We start from the raw sequence: 21,312 nt of genomic DNA, 5'->3' as shown, positions 1-21,312 counted from the left end.
TTAAATGTCAGACAGCTGCCCTGCAAGCATGGCTGGAGGGGCTACACAAGTGCTGCTGAGGTAAATGAAAAAAGAACCCATAAAGCAGTGGTAGGTAATTTTTGAAGACTGTTGATTGTGGTTAAAAATGACTTTCATAATCACTTGGGAGAGTTATGGCAGGGAACAGCAAAGAACTTTGATCATGTCTGTAAAAATAAATAATCTGAATTGGTTAAATAAAATCCAGGCATGAGAAGACAATTTACTGACTGTGAATTTCTAAAAGCCAGGGGATTAGTCAAAGATAACTCTCATTTACCAAATGTGTTTAACAGAAGTACTTGCAGAAGATTGTTATGTGATACACTAATTGTGTATTTTATTTTGAAAATTGAATATGGAGATGTTATTAAGAAAAAAGTACAGCCCACAATAGGAACTGTCAGCTCTGCCAAGCAAAACTAAAATAGGTTCCCCCTTCTGTTCTTCAAACAGTTGTTTGCAATATGAACCAGTGAACAATCTGAGCTTTTCTCAAGGCTTTTTTTTTTTTTTTTCTAAAGTCCAAGGCAGGGAAGTAAATCTCAGCTCTCTCCTGGATGAGACTCAAGACACGCACCAGCTCTAGCAGCTTATCTGGTTTCATGGAGCAAATCCTAGTGCAAAAGCCTGGCCTGTGCAATTAGGTGAGGCATGCTGCTGCCTTGGGAAGCAGGGGGAGATGGGGCCTGAGCCCTCACCCCATCACTGCTGGGTGAGCCTGCACACATGACAGGGACTGAGGGAGCTCCAAGGGACTGTCTTCCACCCAGCTATTTGTCCTGCTCAATCAGCCTCTTGGCAGCAGCTAACCCAGTGGAGAGCCTGCCTTGGCTGCACAGGGAGGTGGGACTGCAGCAGCCACGGGCTGCATTAACCTCAGCCTCCTTTCACTGCCAAGGCTGGCAGAGCTAGGACTTCAAAAACTCAATAACCCCTTGGACATTTTCTGTGCATAGGGTGAGCCTCAGAAGGACAAAGCAAGCCAGCTACCAGCCCACAGATGTCAGAAATACCTTTCCTTACCCAACACTCAGGCTTAGACACAATTTTTTCCTGCTATTAAGTGCTCCTTTCCCCTGCCACAATTCCATTGTGGTCACGGCACAGGGAAGCACCAAGCAGCAGGAACAGAGCTGGCAGAGCTGGAGGGCAGCACATGCAGAACACAAATTCATATTGCAGTTGCTCACAGGAAAGCAATACCAAGACTATAACACAACCAGGAACCAAAATAAAATATAAAATAACACAGACAATATGTACTCCTGCTCTGCTCACACATATGAACAGCAGGAAAAGAAACAACTGGCATGTGCAATCTCTTCTTCCAGAAATCAAGCTCCTCATGAACTGCAGGCCTGGAAGTTTAAGTGGCTGAGCACTTCATTCAGGTGACAGCCAGCCCCTTTTAGTCTTCATCAGCAGATATCCAGAGAGCTAACTCATAGACATAAAGCAAATCTACTTAGGGAATAAATGTCTAAATAAATATGAGAGATGGGATGCTGATTTTTAACGTTCCTCTGCAGGGTAAATAAAATTATGGGTTTTTTTTCACTTCAATTCATTTATGCTATTTGTTTATTACTGCATGATGAAAAGGCACAGCATGCCTATGGCTTACCGGGTCTTCCCTCTGTCCTGGAGCATGAGCTGAGCACTACAGAGAGGGCAGGTGTGCCCACAGAGCCATGGTCATCCTCAGATGGGGACACAGACAACCCAGGGCTGCACCAGCCTCCATCTGAAGCTTTTTTGGTGGAAGAAGAGGGCAATTACTGAAACAGAGCCTGAAACCCTGGAGCAGGCTGAAGGAGCATGACGTTGCACGGCAAGTTCACCATATTCAAGTCTGAGAGAGACAAACAGCCCTTCTCTTAGTTATGTCCCATCTGCCACCTTCATTTGGCCATTAAAACCATTTTTAATATGATAAAAGGAGTAATACTGCCTGACTAATGAACGTCGAATTATCGGCGTAAATGTGCCAACATTTATTTATTTATTTGCCTCACCGAGAACATGTTCTCTTCTGTTTGGTTTTCTACTTTAATGACTACAATTTATCATACTAACTAGGCCTTCCAGTTTGCTGAGTTTTGTTTCAAGTTCTGCTTTTTTGCTGAGACATCTGTGAGGGAGCAGATGCAGGTAAGAGAAGTAATAAAGCTAATAAAAAAAAGCAATAGTAGCTGTCACCAAAAAGCACAGGTGACCAAACCGCCTTCATTTACTCAACAGGGCCTTTCCTTCTTGCTGCCATTTGATGATTTTACTGCCTTCTTTCCACCAATATTTTACACTGCTCATGGCAGCCCTCTGAGAGGAACGCTAATTCCTAATTTCCAAGTAATTTGCTTTCCCTGCCTCCCAGCAGGCAGCAAAAGGAGGAAGGAAAGCTGAAGCGGAAGGACGCGAATTCGAGTTCTGCGATGAATTTGAGCCACGCACCATGGCCCAAGTCAGGGGTTTCAGGAGGCATCTGAAGCTGCAGAGCTGGCTCAGTCAGAGAAAGGATCCTGACCTCCCAGAAGGAGGATCTGCCACCTGTCCCACACATGGGGGAGCACTGCTCCAGCTGCAGCGGGGCTGGATCTATTTCAGAGCAAAAGCAAATGTGTTTTCCCCACCTGTCACAACTGTGAAATGTACGGATAGCGTTTACTTCCGAGGCATTCGTCACTCAAATTAACAGGCAATCTGTTAGTCTGAGTGCAATTAGCACCCCAAACTTCACTCCAGACATGTCTGGTAGCTGAATTTTGCTCACAGATCCTTCAGCAGCATGGTGTTCACTTTGAGAAAATATATGCCAATGTAGGGAGTGGCAAGGCTGTGAAATCCCCAACAAATTCAATGTGAAGCAAAGCTAAACACGCTGCTGGAGACTTGGCTTTGCCTTTGCTAGAAACTGTGATGGAAAGTTCACAGTTTTACAGGCTGAAATTGAGCACTCAGCTCACCTGAGACACAGCAAATGGAATGAGTGAGTGTAACCCAGCCAGCTGGGGCTGCCTCCCACTGCCTCTTCCTGCTGCCGGATTTCAACTCCACCGCTCCTGCCACGTGAACGTGCCCCTTACACACAGACACACATCCTGGAACATGACTTCAGCATTTTTAAGAGGTACAGGCGGGCAATATGAGCAGTGTAAACACTTATCTGTGTCATGGAGAGTGCAATCACAGCACAGAGCACAGTCACACCGGCACAGGCTGCCTGTTCTACCCTGGCCCTCAGACCTGCCTTCCATATTACAGCCACATCATCTGCAGCATCTTCAGATGCCCACCTGGATCACTCCTTTAGTGGGATATTTCTTTAAATATAAAGAATGTGAAATGCCATATAACAATGGACTTAAGTTCCTTGAACTCGATGTCCACCTCTCTCTTTTGTGCTTGCCAACATGGCAATAGGCTATCTGCAAACCACACTGAAATGTTCCTTCACAAATGCAAAATTTGATGTAAAGAGGACTGAGGGAATGCACAACCCAGGCTTCCCAAAAGCAGTACAGCTTTCATCTATCACAGACTTCCCCTGGATGCTGGAGATTGTTAGGCTCATAGCTCCAGTCTCATACCCGAAGAATGTTCATCACAGCAATCACTTTTTTTTCTTTTTCTTAAATGCTGCACCAACATTGCCCAGAGCTCTTCCCTTGCTTAGTCTAAAAATCTGTCCATACCTAGCATTTTATTAGGATTAGCTTCTCCAGTCCTCCAATGCTTATCTGCATGATTCTCTGATCTTCCCAACCCCTCCTAACCCGCCCTGTACCTGCTGGCAGCACAAGTGACAGACCTGCCAGGTGTCACCTTCCAGTGTCACAGCTTTCTCCCCCATTTCTCCCTGGATCAATCTAAATGACTCACACTCACAGCACCTGTCACAGCAATGACATTGCTCTTGCTCTGTGCTCATCCCTGGCATTTTATCATCCTCTTCCACCACAGTGGAGCTGGTGAGAGAGATGCCTGGTCTTTTCCAGCCCAGCACCCGTCGCTGCTCCCCCAAAGGCAGAAGCAGAGGGAAGGAGAAGAGCAGCCTGCTTACCCTCAGGAAGGAGAGGTCTCTGTTGTGCTCGATGCTGGTGATCTCCAGGTTGCCCATCACTACCTCACAGTTCTCATAGTACTTGCGCAGGGCCCGGTACTGCTGCTCCAGGTCAGAGAGGGAGCTCAGCTTGTTCTCGGTGCCGGCACACACTGCAAAAAAAAAAACACCCCACAGCACAATCAGTCAGGCCAGTGTGGAAGAGGAGCACTGGAGCACATAAAGAAATACAGTCTGTACACAGTGATACAGGGAGCTGCAACAAAAATCTGTGATGATTCAAAGGACTTGGTCACTCAAGTCACGCTTGAATACCAGCAGAAGAGACAGGAAAGTAAAAATACAGCCTGCGGTCATCTCAGCAATTTAAACACCTCTCACCAAATGGGCTGAAGTACATATTCACCACCAAATGCAGAAAGTTTGAAAAGGCAGAAATGCAGGAAAAAGGCCAAGCAGGTTGACCTCAGCAGCCAAAGGGTCAAACCCAGGTCTCAGCAAACCCCTACCAGTTCTACCAGTGACAGAATCAGACACTGGGCAGAGGCACTCCCATCACAGGCTGAAGGACACAAGGCTGCAGAGACCTGTGCATCCAAGGTGACCTGCATAATCCAACATTTTCAATATTCTCAATAGTATTTTGGACAAGCCAAGAGCAACCTGAGCAGAAGACTTAAACCCAACATTGTTTTCCTTATCACTTTCCTTAAGACCCCAGCTCTTCCCGGCTTTATAAAATTAAATAGGACAAAACCAGCAAAAAACACAATGTCTTTCCACAAGTCCCCAGGCTGAATGCACAGCGAAGGTATGTCAGGAAATACCATCTTAATACAGTTTTCAAAGGACGACCTTTAATATTACACCACTCTGTTCTACTTTTTGAAGCCCAGTAAAAAGCCAGCACAGAATCCCAGCTCAGCTCAGTGCATCAGCCTGTTGTCATCATGCAATGACAAAAAAAATAAATGTAAAAAAAAAAGAGAGAGAGAGAGAGAAACAAATACAGAAACAGCATTTTACATGATCAGCTTTTCACACATTGCTCAGCCTGCCCAGACAGCGATGCTGCTTAAATGGTCAAGTGTGGGGTTGGGCTGGTTTTGGTTTGTCTGCTTCAATGCACTTACTTTTCTTCTTAATCAGCATCTTGTGGGTTGTTCTTATCTGTGAGCAAATTAATCTGGGTATATCTAAATTTTGAAATGGGCATTATATTACTCAAAACGGGAGCCTGACAAGAATGGCATTTCTGGAGCCAATCCCTCTCCTGGATCAGATCGATACAAACAAAACTCTCCATGACTGGAGGCATAATCAGTAAAATTGGCTAAAATATACTCTTTTGAATGATGCAGGTCCTTTTTATAAATACCAAAAGTAATTAGGTTTCAGAGTACTACAATTATTGACTGTTTATTTACACCATCTCCCCTTTCTTTTTTCTCAGTAGAAATGGGAACAATTCTGATCTCTGTTCCCTCTGTGGCCTCTCTGCTGCAGAACTACTTGCTCTTGTGCCATGACTCCCACGGGGAGGGCAGGCATGGGCTGGTTTCTTCACAAACCATCCACAGGGTGAAGAGTTGATCAAATCATTTTTGGGTTCTGGGGGGCTAAAGAGCACGGATCAAAGCTGAACACACACTGCAAGAGCTGCTTCTCCAAACAGGCATTGGGTCTACCCACCACAGGAAATGCTGGAATATTATTTCTTTCTATCACCTGGTAAAAGTAAAATTTCAAAGTTCTTGCCACAGTTAAAAATTTCAAATGTTAGACCTATGTTCACTGTACTGTGCTGAAGAAAAACAGAACAACTTGGTTTGCTCAAGTTTTAAAATAGAAGCTAGCACATCATTTTGAGGCTTATCTTAAAAGCATGAACATTCCAATTTTTAGATTTTCTGTAAAACCTTACCACTTGGAGTAAATCATACCTAAACACCACTTTAGTCATAATATTTTTAACAGCTATTTTGGGAGATTCCCAAGATGGAAAGACACAGTCATATTGGGACCTCACGTAGCTCTGGTGGACTGGGAACACTGGAAGGATTAAGCACTGCAACTAGGAGATGGCACATCTTCCTTTTTTGAAATACAAAGCCCTGTCCTAGCTCATGTATACAGTTTTATTCAGAAAACCCTCGAGACCTGCCCTTGTGTGCCAACTCTTCAGGGATGTCACATGTCTCTGCCTGCCAGGATACCTAAAAATTCTTGCTTAGCAATTACAAAATGGGTTTGTGTGTTTCTTCCTTAAATATAGCAGTATCTATTACCAGACTTATCAGATTTCCAGCCAGGTAAGTATTCTGTCTTAAGGCTCCCAAGGACTAATAAATACCTTCCTTTCCATTTTGCAATCCATGCTAAGGACCAACACAGCTCAGAAAACAATTCCTGCAGCTCAGCTAATAAAGCTACATACTGCAACACTGCTATTCCATGCTGCACACCCATTAAACGTTTCCTGAAAGCTAATGCAGCCATTTGTTTGCTGTGAGGAAGCAGAAACACCTGGAGCCTGTTCTTGCAAGAGGATTCAGCCAGCCCAGATGTGAAGCAGGGCTATGACTTTTATTTGACTGAGATTAATTTTGTACAGCCAAACCACTGCAATAACTAGTCCCAGTTTTTGATATGGCTATTAATCAATTATTTTGGATTAAAAAAAACCCACAAACTTTAAAGCTAATTTAGAATAAATCATGCTTATCCTTTAAATTCATTTCACAGCAATTGCAAACACTTAATGTCTGTCTTAAAAAGAGAAATTTCCTTCAACAAAAAATTGGTCACAGATTGCCTCAAATCAAGGCAGGTACCAAAAGTGATTCTCCTACATCAGCTGAGGGCTGCAGAAGTGCACATTTTCTTCCATTGGTACCCAACCAGCAGTGCAAGTTGATGCAGAAACAGAACTCAGAGCAGGAAAGAGCTTTGACCTGCACAACAAGCTGAAGTCACAAAGCAAATGTGGATATAATGATGGATCATTAATAATCCGTTATTACAATGTCATGAATCTCCTCAGTTTTGCAATGTATGCTCTTGATGCACCTAATAATTATGTCACATTCGAAATACAAAGAGGAAACTATCCCAGTATTTAAGAAAAGTAGGTTGGGTCCTTCACTTGAAGGAGGAAGGGCTGGGACCTCCCATCCTTTGCAGAGAATCCTTTAAAACAGAGAGATAAGATATGCTCATGGCAGGTTTTTCAAGGCAAATAACAGCCAGTGGGGTAAAAAGGCATTCCTGCCAAGAGAGGGAAATGCTGCAGCCATGGACCATTACAGAGGTGCTCCTGTTGGCCCTCTGATGCCAGAGAGCCAAACCTGGGAGGGACCCAGGCCAGGAAGCAGGCTGTGAACTGGTACTTTTTTAAAGTTTCATGCCACATTTTGAGCCACATGAGCCAATTCCCAGCTGCTCCAGAGTAGAAATAATTGTTCTGGGTCGGATTTGCCAAGGTAGTTAAAAAGCACTAAAGTAATTGCATGTGAAGTGGGAGCTGAGCTGGAGTCACGCAGGATTCCCTGAGCTCAACACAGAACAGGAACACACCCCACTCACCTCCTGCTCCTCTCCTGGAACAGCAACAGGCATCTATGTGTTGTAGCAGCTCTTTAAAATTAAGTGCCAACATAATAAGTATTTGCAGGGATGCTCCAGATGTATACAGGCATAAACACAAGCACAACAAAATGTATTTCCTTGTCACATCATGCAAAACCACTGAAACCTGTATCTCATGAACCCTCTTCAAAGCACTTTGTTGTATATTGTTAGATTTGTTGTTTAATACAGACCCAGAAATGGATGAGCAGCAAAAAATATCAAGGTTGTGTGCTTTAACTGTTCCTGCAGCAGAACCTCTGCTGGTTAATAAAAAATACTCATTCCCTGTCTCTAACACAGGGCAAAGAGAAGCAGCTTTAGATGTGCCTCCAGTCTGAAGCTGCTCTCGTTATTGAGCATCCCTGGTCACATATTCTCTGTCTTGCTTGGGGGAACCTTTCCAGGGGCATTTCCATGAGGGAAACCCTCCAGCTCTTTCAATGCACATCCAGCAAAATCAGATTTCCCCTACATTTTGCCCAAATTTGGGGGGAAGCTTCAGTCTGACCTGGTTTACTGACATGCCACCAACCTCTCAAATCCATCTCTCCACCTCAACATGCTCAGCCATTCCTGCTCCTTCCATGTTCTGACATAAAACCTCACAGAGTGTTGATGTGCAGAGTCACCCACCACTAAGGTCATCCCAAAGCTCAAGGAGATGCCTCTTCCATCCTGGAAGGCCCAAACCTGCAGTGATGGCAACAAGCCAGTGGCCACTTCTCACCTGCAGCCCAGTCATGGGGGATTTTGGGTGGGTGCTGGAGCAGAGCACAGCTTGGTCATCACAAAAGTGGATTTTAGGCATTACTCACACATTCACACTTCACATTCAGTTATTTACTTATTAGCAGCTACCTAAAGTGACAGAGTTTCAGCTCTTAATGGCCCCAATTACAACAGTAATAATCATCTGTATTGAAATGAACTTTTGTTTTTCATCAATATTCATGCACATGACTTGGAAATTAATTTTCCATTGACACTTTTTCATAAAACAGCCAAATCATTCAAACGCTCACTTAAAGGTGGCAAATAATGGAGACATTTAAAAATCTGTTAGATTCTGCTTTTCAGCCCATTATTTCACTCTGCTCTGTTGATGATAAATCCATATGTTAAATTAAGAAATCACACTTGCCTCCATCTAGTACTGCTTCTTCTAATACTAATGGATTTTATAATCCTCCTAGCTCAACTTTTGGAAGAAGATCAACTTGTTTCATTTCTTATTCAACCCCTTTCCAGATCAGCCTGTATCTGGAGTACTAAAGAGTGGAATCCATTATCTCCACCACAGTCACCCCCACCTGAAATCCCAATAGATCCTCTTCCAAAGCACACTCAAAGAAGCAGTGATGAGGCATCCTGGTGGCTAACTCCAAGGGAGTTATCTCAAGCACCTCAATATATTTTCCTCTGAATCATAAAACATTTATTATTTTCTCTTTGGCAAGGATGCAGAAGAGCAGTGCCCTTGCCCTGCCCCAGCCTCTGCCTGAAGGCAGCACAACCTCCCTTTGTCAATCAGTTTGTCAAGTGGGCCAAAAACACAAAGGGATGCTCAAATTCTTGGACTTACTGGTTTGAGGAATGTCTTTATAAAAAGGGCAATCACACGTTCCTTCACCCCAGAAATGATTAGCCCAACAAGAACCATCCTCTCAGAAATTTCTAACACATTCTTCTCCGGTACTTCCCACTTATTTACTTAATTAACTGCGTTTTTACAAACATCACCATTATCAGGGTTTCTTGAAAGACAGCTAACAGAACTGTTTATTAATAATTGCAAACACTCGTGGCAATTTGTTAAGACCCCCAGATGGGAGGAATACTCAAGCCCCTTAAGGAACAACTAATTACCACAGCAATCCCCAATCACTTCTTTCTGCTCCACGCTCTCAGCAACAGCCTGGGCACCCTGTCACGTAGGCACACAGGAAGGGGAAACACACTTTTAATCCTTCCATTATTATTTTACAGTTCTCCTTGAATGAGATGAATTCTTCTTGCAATTAGGCATGTCCTAATGAAGCAAGGGCTGTCTGCACTTACAGCCTTGCAGATGTTTCCCATGAGAAGGCAAAACACTCCTGGAGGTCACCAGCCATTCTCCTGTAAACCCAGTGAATTGGGAGAGTGCTTTAGAATTGGAGGCTTTCTTTCCCTAGGTGGGAGGCTGTAATGAAGGAGAGCATAATTTTCTCTGTACTCCTAATTAAAAGCTCAGCTGGCACAAGTGTTTTCCTTCCGCAAGGTCTGCTCTACCCTGGAAAATTATCATCCCATTTGATTCCAGTTGCATGCAATCAACCCGACTGCCATGAACCCCTGGACAGCCACGTGGCCACAAGAGGAGCTCAGCATGGCCACCCAGCTGCTGCCCAACCTGTCAGGGTGTCACTGGGATGAGGTGACACAGCACAGGCAGTACAAACTCTTCCCCCATAGCATTTCTCCTCCACAGCACAGAGAAGCGGTCCCTGGGTTGGATAGTACCAGGCACCAAAAGCATTAATTTCCTGAAATTTGGTCACTAAAACCTCAAATATCATCCCATATGCCTCTGTAAAAGCTTTCCAGTGCTTCCAGAAAAGTTGCAGGAAGTGTGTTACCAGCCTGGTCCCACCTCTTAGAGACACTGATCATAATCCACCTACAAATGGAAGCTCATTCCAAATTTTATGAGCAGAAACAGCTGGGCACAGTAGAGACTGACAGTGATTGTGACTCCATCAAGAAGGATTAGCTATGTGTGATAACACTTTTCCAAGCTGATGAAAACCTCTCCTTGTGCCAAACTCTCTAAAATCCTTTTGGTTGATGGTACACAACATATTTTACTGATGTGCTTTCCTATTCATGCCACCCAAAAAAAAAACCACCATCAGAATGTTGACCAGATTTATACAGCAACATTTCAAGGATATTAACTTGTACTGACCATGTCAAGCCATCATCACCAGCTTGTTTTATGCCAGTATTTCCAGCACTGTTTCTCTTTTAGTTATGCCACATCTATATTATGGGACATCTACTGGAAAGGAAAAAGTAGGAATAATGCTGTGCAGGACCTACATCACACAGCTACCACTAAAAAAAAGGCAGAAATTAACACAAGAAGTTTTACCAATGGTTCTTTCTCCTCAAATCTTGGTACCAAATTTTTTTCTCTGTGTGCTTCTGCACTTTTTCTCCCTACTCTTCACGAACACACACACACGCACCCCCACCCCTCCTTTCCTCATTTTGTTCTATTTGAGGGTAAATAGTCGCTTCTTAACTATAATGTAGGTACTGGACTTGACAAGCAATTAAAGCAAACAATTTCCACTCATCTAACTTTGCCAAATTAGTCATCTACCATCTGCTCTATCATCTGTCTCTCCTTGAGGTCTTGCTGTGAATCTGGAAGCACTCACTCTGACAAGGAGGCAGCAGATAAACCTCCAAGCTGGTGGGGAAGCCAAGGGATGGAGGTGACATGGGGGTGACACGTGGCACCGTGCTGCTGACCACCACCCCATCAGGATGGCTTTGAGGAGATGCTCGTGGCTCCAGTGGTTAAATTGGCAAACTACCAGCACGCATGTTGTGATAGGAAAACGTTTAAAATTGAAGTATTTTTTTACAACCTCTTATGCAGCGGGGTAGCTTAGGAAAACTGTGAGGTTTTCATACCCAAATGCAAAAAATAACTTAGTTTATCGAAATATCTTCAGCATTTGCAAGCTGCTTCCCAGTGAAGTACATAACCCAAACGAGCAATTAGCAGACATTATCTAAGGAAGGTTTGAGTGGTCTCTGCTCCCAGCACCTGGCTTAGCTCAGCTAAGGCTGCATTTTGAGACAACAAAACCATTTTCAAACAGCTCTGAAATACAACACTGGTCTCCTCTGTCCTCCAGCTTCTTAGCACTGGCAGGACCTTCTCCTTTTACCAGGCTTTCATTTTGGGCTCCTTACTGGAGCCCTTACTGGGCCTCCCAGTACAAAAGAAAGATCACCATCATCCCTTTTCCAGCTGACCTAAGCTTCCTCCCCAAGGAAATCAATTCCAAAGTGCAAGTCAGACCATGCAAATGTTGCTGCTCCGAACCATCCAGCAGAGGAATCATCCTCCCTGTTGCTGCTGAAGAACATTACAGACTAACTCCTCCTATGCTAGTTGGGCACTTGAGTGCAGCACCCAAGATTAAGTGTTTGATTAACTCTTAATGACATGAACCAAAATTCTCCCCTGCAGCACCAAAGTACAGACCATCACCAGTAGCTCCTGAGACTATTAAGCCTGCAGATATATGACTGTAATGCAAGGCCACATGTTCTTCCAAGCTGAAGGACTAAGAGTGCCCAAATACTGCTCTCCTTGCTTTCCAGCCCTCACTCTTCTCAAGCCCTGCTCCAGTGCAGCAGCAGCAGCGGCAGCCCGTTTCCCTCTGTCACTGGGTGCATCCTGGCTCCCTACCAGGGCAAAGTGGTGGAAATTCCTACAGCTCCCAGCAGTGAGAGGGATTTGGATTGTTTCTTCAATGCCAAGGGTAGGAGTGGAGGGAAGCTGATGGAGCACAAACCCACAAGCACCAGGGGAGCACACCCACAGGTGGGAGCAGGGGGAGCACAGGTGATACGGCTCCTTGGTCTGGTCTTTTGCACCTTCAACAAAAATCAGTCTGGCAAGGGATGCCAGTAACATCTGCTGTGAGGATGGACCAAAATAATTTCCCAGCTGTCAAACCAGGCTGCTTTGGTGGGACACAAAGGGCTCTTTTCCCCTGGCAGTGATCTCCAGGGGTGCTCAGCTGGCACAGAGCACTGCCCTGGTGCCGCGGTGGTGGCCGCATTCGCCGGCAGCTCCTGGGACTCCCAGAGCTCCTGACAGCCGCAGGCCTCCGCCTGTCTGCCTCCTTCCCTGCCTCTCCCTTCCCCAGAGGGCCCCCAAACACCGCAGGCACTCACTCAACTTAAATGCATTTTAATTAACATTGTGCAAACACGCGGAGTTTGTGCGTGCACAGGGGAGCGCGTTCATTCAGCTTCCGCCTGCTTCTCAGCCTGGGAAATCCGCTGGGAGATGGGAACGGGATTGCAGCCCTCACTGCCTGCACAGTATGGAAACTACATTGGCAAGATGCTCACAAGCCCTCAGATCCTCCTTACTAGTATTTAAGTATCATTTATGTAAGAGATGCAGCTCGGAGCGGGTAGGTGGGACAGGTGCTTTTATGTCTCTACTGTAACACGGGTAATTAGTCACCACTAAAGCACACAGCGAGAGGCACCTCATTACAGCTTAAGCACAAGCCACTTGTGACATGTAAAAGGTATTTCCCCAAGATCGCCCACAGAAATCTTCCTTGCATTACATTAGTAATTATCACATAACCCAAATACCACCTAATAAAATTATTAAAGTTAACTGTGAAATTTCAACGCCTGAAGAAAAGGACTGCTTTGGTGAGAACAGCCTTCCCAACTTCTGGCAAAACTGCAGGGGGACTTAAACAGTCCCTGGAAAAACACTTGGGAGTTAAAGAAAACCAGTATCTCATGGGACACAACTGAAATGGCCAAGGCAGGGCTTGGGTGTCCCCATTACCAGGCAAGAACAGACCCAACACTTCGGAGCTGCTTTGCCCAAGTGCTTCAAGGTGACTGTGCAATGCAGGAGAACGTGATGACAGAAATACTCTATTTCAGCCAATGCACATACATTTATTAAGCTGAGACTGAATGCAGTTTATTTTTCATTAATGAAAATAACAGGTTCTCAAGCAACACGATAACCTTGTCAAGCAGGCAGGAGAATCCAGCTCACGTGAGACAGCTGAAATGGTAATTACATCGGCTTGGAAGAACTGCAGATGAGGGGAATGGAGTCAGAAGGAAAGGCAGGGGCTGTGCTGAGGCTGTCTGGACCCCCAGGTGGATGCCACACCTTGTCTAGAGCCAAAATACGCTGGGCTAGGAACAGAGACCACGTCCTAGAGCCTGTGGGGGTTGTATATGTTGCATATGTTACAGTCATCATGTCAAAGAATTAATGTGCTCTCTTACACAAGACTTCCTTACACCAAAACTTCTATTTGCCTAATTGTCCATGGCTGCACTAAGTAATAAACCCCATATGTTTTATTAAAGTAGGTGCTTTCAGGAAGGCCTGTTTTTTTTAATAGGCAGGAAAAACAAACTTCCAGTAAATAAAGTCTAGGCAAGAACCTTTTGTTTCTTCTATAAGCTGTGCATAAGAACATGCATCCCAGTGTGAAGGCAGCCTCTTCTGCACAGCCCATCCCTGGAGTGCTGATAACCTCACTGTACATGAGCAGAATATTCAGGGCAAGCTCCTGCAGCACTGAAGCTTCTGACTGTTTTACCTGGGAGGGGAGGACTGCATGTTTGCATTCAAGGAGCTTCTCAGCAAATGGTTTTGCCTCCCAAGGCTGAAGGGAGCATGGGGGAGTCCACTCTGCACCTCAAATTCAGTTTCCCTGCAGCTGAATCTTGCAAAACTTCAACTTCTCTAATTGCTTTTTTTTTCACCCAACCTACTGATGCACTGCATCAAGCTCAGGCATATTTATTCGTTATTTTTAGTTTTATATACTTTCAAAGATCATCTCAATAGCTAAGTTCTAACTAACCATACTTAGAATCAGGTATTATAAATTCTTTATGGAACAGTTTGCTCAAATATGCTCCCTGTTAGCACTTGCTGTGATTTCTGTTGGGCTTTTTAAAACACACTCTATATATATTTTATAAATGTTTGGGTTCATTCCCACCTCCCCACCCCAGAGACTGCCCTTAAACTTCTGTCCATTGATTGTGACGGTATCAATTTGTAAAGGTCAACAGAAAACTTCTCTGACAGCTGAACTCAGAAACTAATTTTTAAATGTGCTGTTTCTCTTCCTCTACAAAGCAAGATGCCAACACAATCAAAACCCAAGGTCTTTATTTCACAGGCCTGACCAGTGGCTTGGATAGGCTTTGGATCCCTGATGGCCACTGAACACTCCTTGGAAATAGGAGCTTGTTTGAGGGTTTTAAAAAATAGCAACATCTGAAATAGCAGCCTTACAAAAAAAACAGGGGAGAGAAAGAGAAAGGTTCATTGAAAAAACAACTTTAATTTGCTGCTTCTCTGAAAGCCTCTGCAGACCCTGGATAACAGAGCTCCAGAGATCACCACACAAACATTACCACTCTGTGGGTCTGACCTCAAGCATTCTGTTATCTACATGAATAACTTAAATTTTGCAGTAAAAACCCTCACAATCACCCAGCTAGTCAAGAAACAGACTATACTAAGTTATTTTGATGCTTGCTTCTGATTTCTTTTGAGTGAACAGGCTATTTTATTTGGGATTGGGGTCAAAAGCCTCTTCAAAAGGCATCCGCCCTTTCCCCCATGCCATAGTTTACTGAATATCTCACATTCATAACCACTTAAAAGAGGGCTGTGCAATTTATGACATTGTTACACATGAAGAAAACCTGCCATAAATCAGAGAAATCAGTTATATAAATGAGCATAAAAGTGCAGGGAAATGTCACAAGATAGCAATAAAGTATCTTCCAAATGGTAAATCCCGGGAGTAGAAGCACCATTAGTTTAGAATCCTCCACTCAGCAACAGCAGGACTAGTTTATCACTGGAGCCACAAACAGCAGCCCTGGGAGGAAGTTGTAAGTGCCGGGTGAGGGGGTTTACCCTGCAAACAGACATAAAGCCTTTCACTGACTTCCCAGGTCCCAGCCCAGGCTTCTATCTGAGATCCCGTCATTTTTCTGCAAACACTACCAGAAGATCAGACGTGTAACAGCAAAATGCCAAGGAATTTGTTGGGATGAAAGAAATGCAATGCCATGTAAAACCCTGCAGCTGCCCCCCCAGAAAAGTGGTGGCAGCACCAGAGGGATCTGTGGATAGATTAAAGCTTCAGTTCAGTGGCATGTGGAGACTGATGGAAGGGGAAAATCTCGCTGAGACTAAGCCTGGTGCAGAAGAATCCCACCCCACCCACCCATGATGATTCCCCCAGGAATCATCTGCTTTCCTTTCCAGCAAGGCTTTAAGTGAGCAGCCTGGAGCAACCACCAGACCGTGCCCTTGGGCTTATTTCTAAGGTCTGCACACAGGCCGTTCCCCATCCTTTTGGACTTGGAGAAGTCCCAAGACTATTCCTGACCTCTTATCCTGCACAGGGTAACCATTATCTCACTGTTAAAACAACAGCCCACAGAGATTGCCAAAATCATCTGCTTTCTGGTTCTTAGTGCAGGGCAAGAGGGACAAAAGGAGAAGACACAATACAGGGCAGGTTGCTTTTTTGTGGGGACATGGATGACACGTTCCCACAGACCAAGAGCAGCTTCCCACTGCTGCCTCTCACGCGAGGATGACAGCACTTCTGCCCAGAGTCCCCCTCACCTGACTTCATTTTCACAAGCAAAATGGAAGAAGGCAGATGAATGCCAGGTGCCTCACTGCTCCTGCCAGGGCAGAGAGCAGCAGGCACGTTTTTCAGCAGCCTCACTGAGAAGAAAAGCCAGGAAGCAATTTTCCCAATTTTCCCTCTGCGAGGAGGCTGCTCCCGGGGTCCCCACTTCATTAATCCCTTCCTCTCGCTCGCTCCACTCCACAATCCCGGTCAGCTGAACCTGGGAGAGGGGAGGGAGGCTGGAGGGGGAGCACAGGGCACCTGCCATGTGATTCCCAGCCAAACCTTGTGCCGGGGGCTCCAGCCAAGGCCTTGTGCTTAAGTGATGCGGGAGCACGTGCGGCCGGAACGGCTCCGTGCAAATTCACCCGCTGCGAAACGTCCTTGGAGCTGCCTGCCTGTGACAGGGAAACAGCAGCCAAGGTCAGCAGAGCTTGTTTGATGGTAACGAGCCTGAACCAGTGGCCTCATCCTTAAAAACACCCAGACCCCTCCCCAAAAGCATCTCTGAGGGTGCAGAGACATTCCTAGGTGCAGAGCTCTCTTGTTACGCCCCCCACAATACCGTGTTTACTGAACACCTTCGCTTTTCATTACGTCCACAGAAAAGCACAATCCAGCCTGGACTGCTAGGAACAGCTTAATTAATAACAATTAGCTGCAGCACAATTGTGATTCAGGTGGCGTTTTGGAGCATGAAGGAGAAACTTGACGCTTTTGCTTGTGTGCACGGACATAAGAAATTCCAGGCGAAGTTAATGGAAACTGAGCTGCTGAACAATGCCAAAATTCAAATGTACTGTAAAATTACTAAATTATTTCAATGTCACAGGAAGGCGTCGCACTACTTCCAGGATTATTAGCCCTTGCAGAGTTTTAATAATATTTGGTCAAATACCTCAGGAGCACATCACTGGGATATTATAAAACCGCTGAGATAATATAAAATCCTTTTATATTTTAGGAGAGGGTGGGGTTGAAATCTGTGATTACAAAAGACAGGAGGCAACAGCCTCGAAAAGCCGGGTGCCAGCTCCGTGTTCCCTGAGGCCACCTGGTCCCTGCCTGGCGGTGGATGCCTCAGAAGAGGGCCTGGCTGTCCCCTCCTCATCAAGGAGAAAGGGAAGGACACTTTATGAAATTGCTGTTGTCTAAAGTGGTCGAAACACCTGCCAGTCATGGCAGGTTTATTGGCCACGCTCCCCGCAAGGGGGGCTGCGTCTGAGTGCCTCCGCCTTAATTAGCGTCACCGCAGTCAGATGCAATTTATGTTTAAATATACATGGGTAATAAGAAGACAGTCCAAGGGACTAGTTTCAAACAACAGCAAAAAGGTGGAGGCTTCAAAACTTTCTGTTGGAAATCAAGAGAAATTCCTAGCTGGAGAATGAATTGATCTGCTATTAACAGTCTTGGCCAAGCTGGCGCCGTCTTAGTGAAAACAAGCGAACAAAGCATGAAGTGACCGTACAGGATCATATTTTGAGAGCATGAAAAAGCACAGAAACGTGCACCCAGCATGCTAAATGTGAGCCCATGAGGGCATTTCTGCAAGGAAAAGGTAGGCAGCCCATGTCACTCAGCGTGAAAACTGCACACGTGCTGATGTTGATTTTCACGAGGTTTCTTGTGGCTTTGCAGGAAGCCATCACCCTGATCTTAGGAAAAATAAATGTCCTGCATGGACCAGCAAAGCACACTCATTTTCTGGCAAAATAACATATCACAGCCGTGTTGCAGGCAGAGGGAATTCCAGGTGGTAATGCCTGGACTGGAGGGAGTATGTTTGAGAATTGTTCTGATACAGGTGTGATGCAGCTAGAAAACCGAGTGTTTCAGACTCCTTACCAACAGTAAAACAGGCATTTTCTAAAGTAGGTAGACCAAGAACATGTGGGCAAACACTGGAAATGAAAACAAGTGGCTCCTGCCACTAAGACTTGCCACAAATCCTGCCTGAGCAGAGCCCTACCTCCCAGAGGAAAATTGTATGCTCGGTAATGTGCGCTTTCCTTATCATTTACAAAATCTAAGCCATATTGTTGCAAAAATATGTCTGAAAGTATGAAAACTGTTCCAGGGCTTCTGGCAGAGCCTGCAGATACAGAGGCCAAAAATCTGCTTCCCAGCAGCAGAAATCCACCCTGCTTGTCCCTGGCATCACCATCTGGAGAGCGCGCGGCCGCCTCAGTGCCACTGGTGCTGATGTTCAGCAGCTAAGGAAATAGAAATCAGCCCATCATGAGCTTGACAGCTTATCTTCATACCTGCTTTTGTCAGGTGCAGCTAGAGCATGGTACCAGACTTTTAATTTCTCCTAGGTCTCTGCAAGATCCCTCACTTGACCATGACAAATTTCCACCAAACTTTAATTTGAGAAATTTGACATAATTAAGAGAGCTGGCTGGATATCAGTCTCCTTTCCATTGGTAGTGATGCATGAGAGAAAACATTGCTGGATGAACAGCTTTGGGTTACCTACATCAGGCCGTGACTCCACAGCCATAGAAAGGAGAGAATAGAAAAAATATACACCTTACAGGTCATTTCGATTCAGCAAAAACCTAAGAAAAAACACCTCAAGCTCAAGCCACAGCCTTCTGTGAACATTCTACCTGTCTGTAGCCATTAATGCAGGTAATACTTCTGTGCTTGAGAAAAGTACCACTTTTGGTTTAGCTGCCTTGGTTGTGCTCAGTCATGTTCCTTCCCTAGGAAGGTAAGGTTGGCCTTGAACTCAAAACCAATTGCCTCTGTGGGTTTGTTTCTTCATGGCCCCACTCCTCCTGAAAGGTGGCAGAAATCCCCCAGTACAGACCCCACCCACCACGCTCTGCAGATTTGCCACTGGGGAACTATGAACACTTACTGCAATTAATGGTTCTGTGTGGCCCTTGTCTCTAGATGAAAGGAGGCAAACCTCTTCCACTGGGCTTGGAGAGAGTGGCAGCACCACCCAGAAAAATACAGGGCCTGGAAAACTCACCTGAGTGTGGTACCCCAGACTGGGGGTGCAGAGGATGTACCCACCCTGGGGAATGGGATACTCCTCCCCTGCTTCAGCAGGAAACACCTCTCTAAGTCACACACATGCCACGCTGAATCCTTCCTCTCCCTCTCCTCTCTGCGCCCACTGGTGCTGCATGATTAATATCACATCAAATTTGTCTTTGTAGACTATCCCACCAATCTTTCTTTGTGTAATGTTCGCTTTACACCAGGTGACAGTTTTAGTGATTCCTCCTTTATTTGCATGTCCCCTTGAAGAAGCTTCATTTCTCCTTCTAATCAAGTCATTAATTTTCAAGAAAATCGTTCCCACCCTGAGATGGCTGGATTCTAATTTGTCTCTGTCGCACAAATGACAAGTATCACCTCATTGTCATGCTGTGATGTTCCTCCACATACCTGTATTTGGGTAGGAAAAGCACCAAAATTATTTTTCCACAGCTACAACTGCTTTTCTCTGTGGCAGTTTGATTCCATCATGATCCTTCCTTCAGGTACTTTGTGGCAGTATTATACAACTGGTTGCTGTTTATTTCAAAACACATCTTGTTCGTAATTTCTTTGTAATGGGAGAAGTAGAAATGACAATGCCAAAATGACTTTCTTTTTTACCTTCTTTGCATCCTGTTTACCAATAGAGCTGACCACCTGGGATGCCAGTGCACACTCCCCTGCTGTCAGACTGATGCTTCTTTTCAAAACTTCTTTCCATGGTGCTGTTAGCACATGGATTTTCACGTAACGAAAGCTGAACGCATCAGGGTAAAAACAGAGTTTATGCAACCTGAAATCGCACCATGCAGCTCCTCCTTTTCCTAGATCTCTTTTTCTTGGACCCTAAACTGCCCCCACTAATTCTGGGCCACCAGTCAGGAGAATAAAGAAATTTATTTTTTAGGAAAGGTAACCTGCAGTGTGGCTGTAAAGGAAGATGGGGGACCCCACAGTTTGCAACTTGCACCTGCCTTTTTTTATCAAAGCACCAAAACCACATCTCTGATTTATTACAGCACTTGCACATCTCAGTCTTGAGTTCACCAGGAATATCTGGCAGAAAACAAAGGCTGAGAGCCAGAATTGTGGCCACTGGACAATCCTCACTCTTATATCCATGAAACTTGCTTCCAACAAAGAGCACTGTGCCACTACTGAGCCTGTCTGACGACAAACAGGGGCTTTTCCAGAGGAAATATCTTCCTAATTTGTATCTGGGATCTTCTGCTGTTTGCTATAAGGCACTAACTTCATATTAAAATCAAAAAGCTGGCTTCTCATAGATCTTTAAGAACACTGATCGAATTCTTTCTCATCTCATGCTATTTTTCCTGGAGGAAATGTACTTGAGCCTCAGAACTACCCCTGAAATTATATTTGGAAAAAGGCTGGGGCTGCAACTCCTTTACTAGCTATTCCCAGCACACAGGATATTAGTTATTAACAAATTTCAGTCCAATATAATTGAATAAATAAAATTTTTCTCTTAAAGAAAGATTACTTTTGCTTCACTAAAGCATCTGTGCACAGACCCCCGAGGACTGTCCTGTCTTTTTTATTTCCTTTCTGTTGTGCTTACTGTACCACCTGGTGGACAATACCACCAAAAGTGATGGCAAAACAGAAGTGGAATTACTCATAGAGCATCTGAAGACCCTTCAAGAGTTTCTTTTGTTATTACTGACAGTTCAGTAAATAATTTCTGCTGATGGGTTTATATAACCAGCATTACCTGGTTATATATTCACACGATACCCTGAGTTCACGTGGTAATACTGAGCACAGCACCCCAGGGAAAGGGTTATTCACCTGGGAAGTAGCCTGGTCCTTGCCCTCAAGGCTTCTCTTTCCTTCTCTGTCCTTCTCCCTTACCACATTTCCTTCTGTCCCTCCTCTCCCAGAAGTGCCTCAGCAGCAGGTTCATCCCTACAGCAAAATCCTCCGACTCACACCTCTCCCCTCTTGGGAGCCAAAACCAGCCAGGTGAGGTGAGAGAAACCTGCAAACAACAAACCTGAGCCAACAGATCCCAACCCCAGCCCTGTGGGGTGGGAGCACCCTTCCAGCAGGAGGGAATCCCTTCCTTCAGGAGGGAATTCAATTGCAGCACTGGCAGGAGCGAGGGCTCCCGTTCAGCAGGTTCCA

At 45.0% G+C, this 21,312-nt stretch overlaps 1 protein-coding gene across 4 annotated transcripts in view; it reads right to left on the bottom strand.

The window, feature by feature from the left end:
- Nucleotides 1-21,312, bottom strand: part of ERBB4 (erb-b2 receptor tyrosine kinase 4) — a 553,845-nt gene that overhangs the window by 332,150 nt on the left and 200,383 nt on the right. For all 4 annotated transcript variants that reach the window (XM_086896321.1, XM_086896319.1, XM_086896323.1 and 1 more), the window contains exon 2: nucleotides 4,085-4,236. In XM_086896321.1, the coding sequence (XP_086752447.1) occupies nucleotides 4,085-4,236 (152 nt within the window). The remainder of the gene's footprint in view (nucleotides 1-4,084; nucleotides 4,237-21,312) is intronic.

This window comes from Cyanistes caeruleus, chromosome 7 (genome assembly GCF_971803275.1).
Source record: "Cyanistes caeruleus chromosome 7, bCyaCae1.hap1.1, whole genome shotgun sequence".
Classification (NCBI taxonomy): domain Eukaryota; kingdom Metazoa; phylum Chordata; class Aves; order Passeriformes; family Paridae; genus Cyanistes; species Cyanistes caeruleus.
Note: the sequence above shows the minus strand (reverse complement) of the source record. Positions and strands in the feature narration are given on the sequence as shown.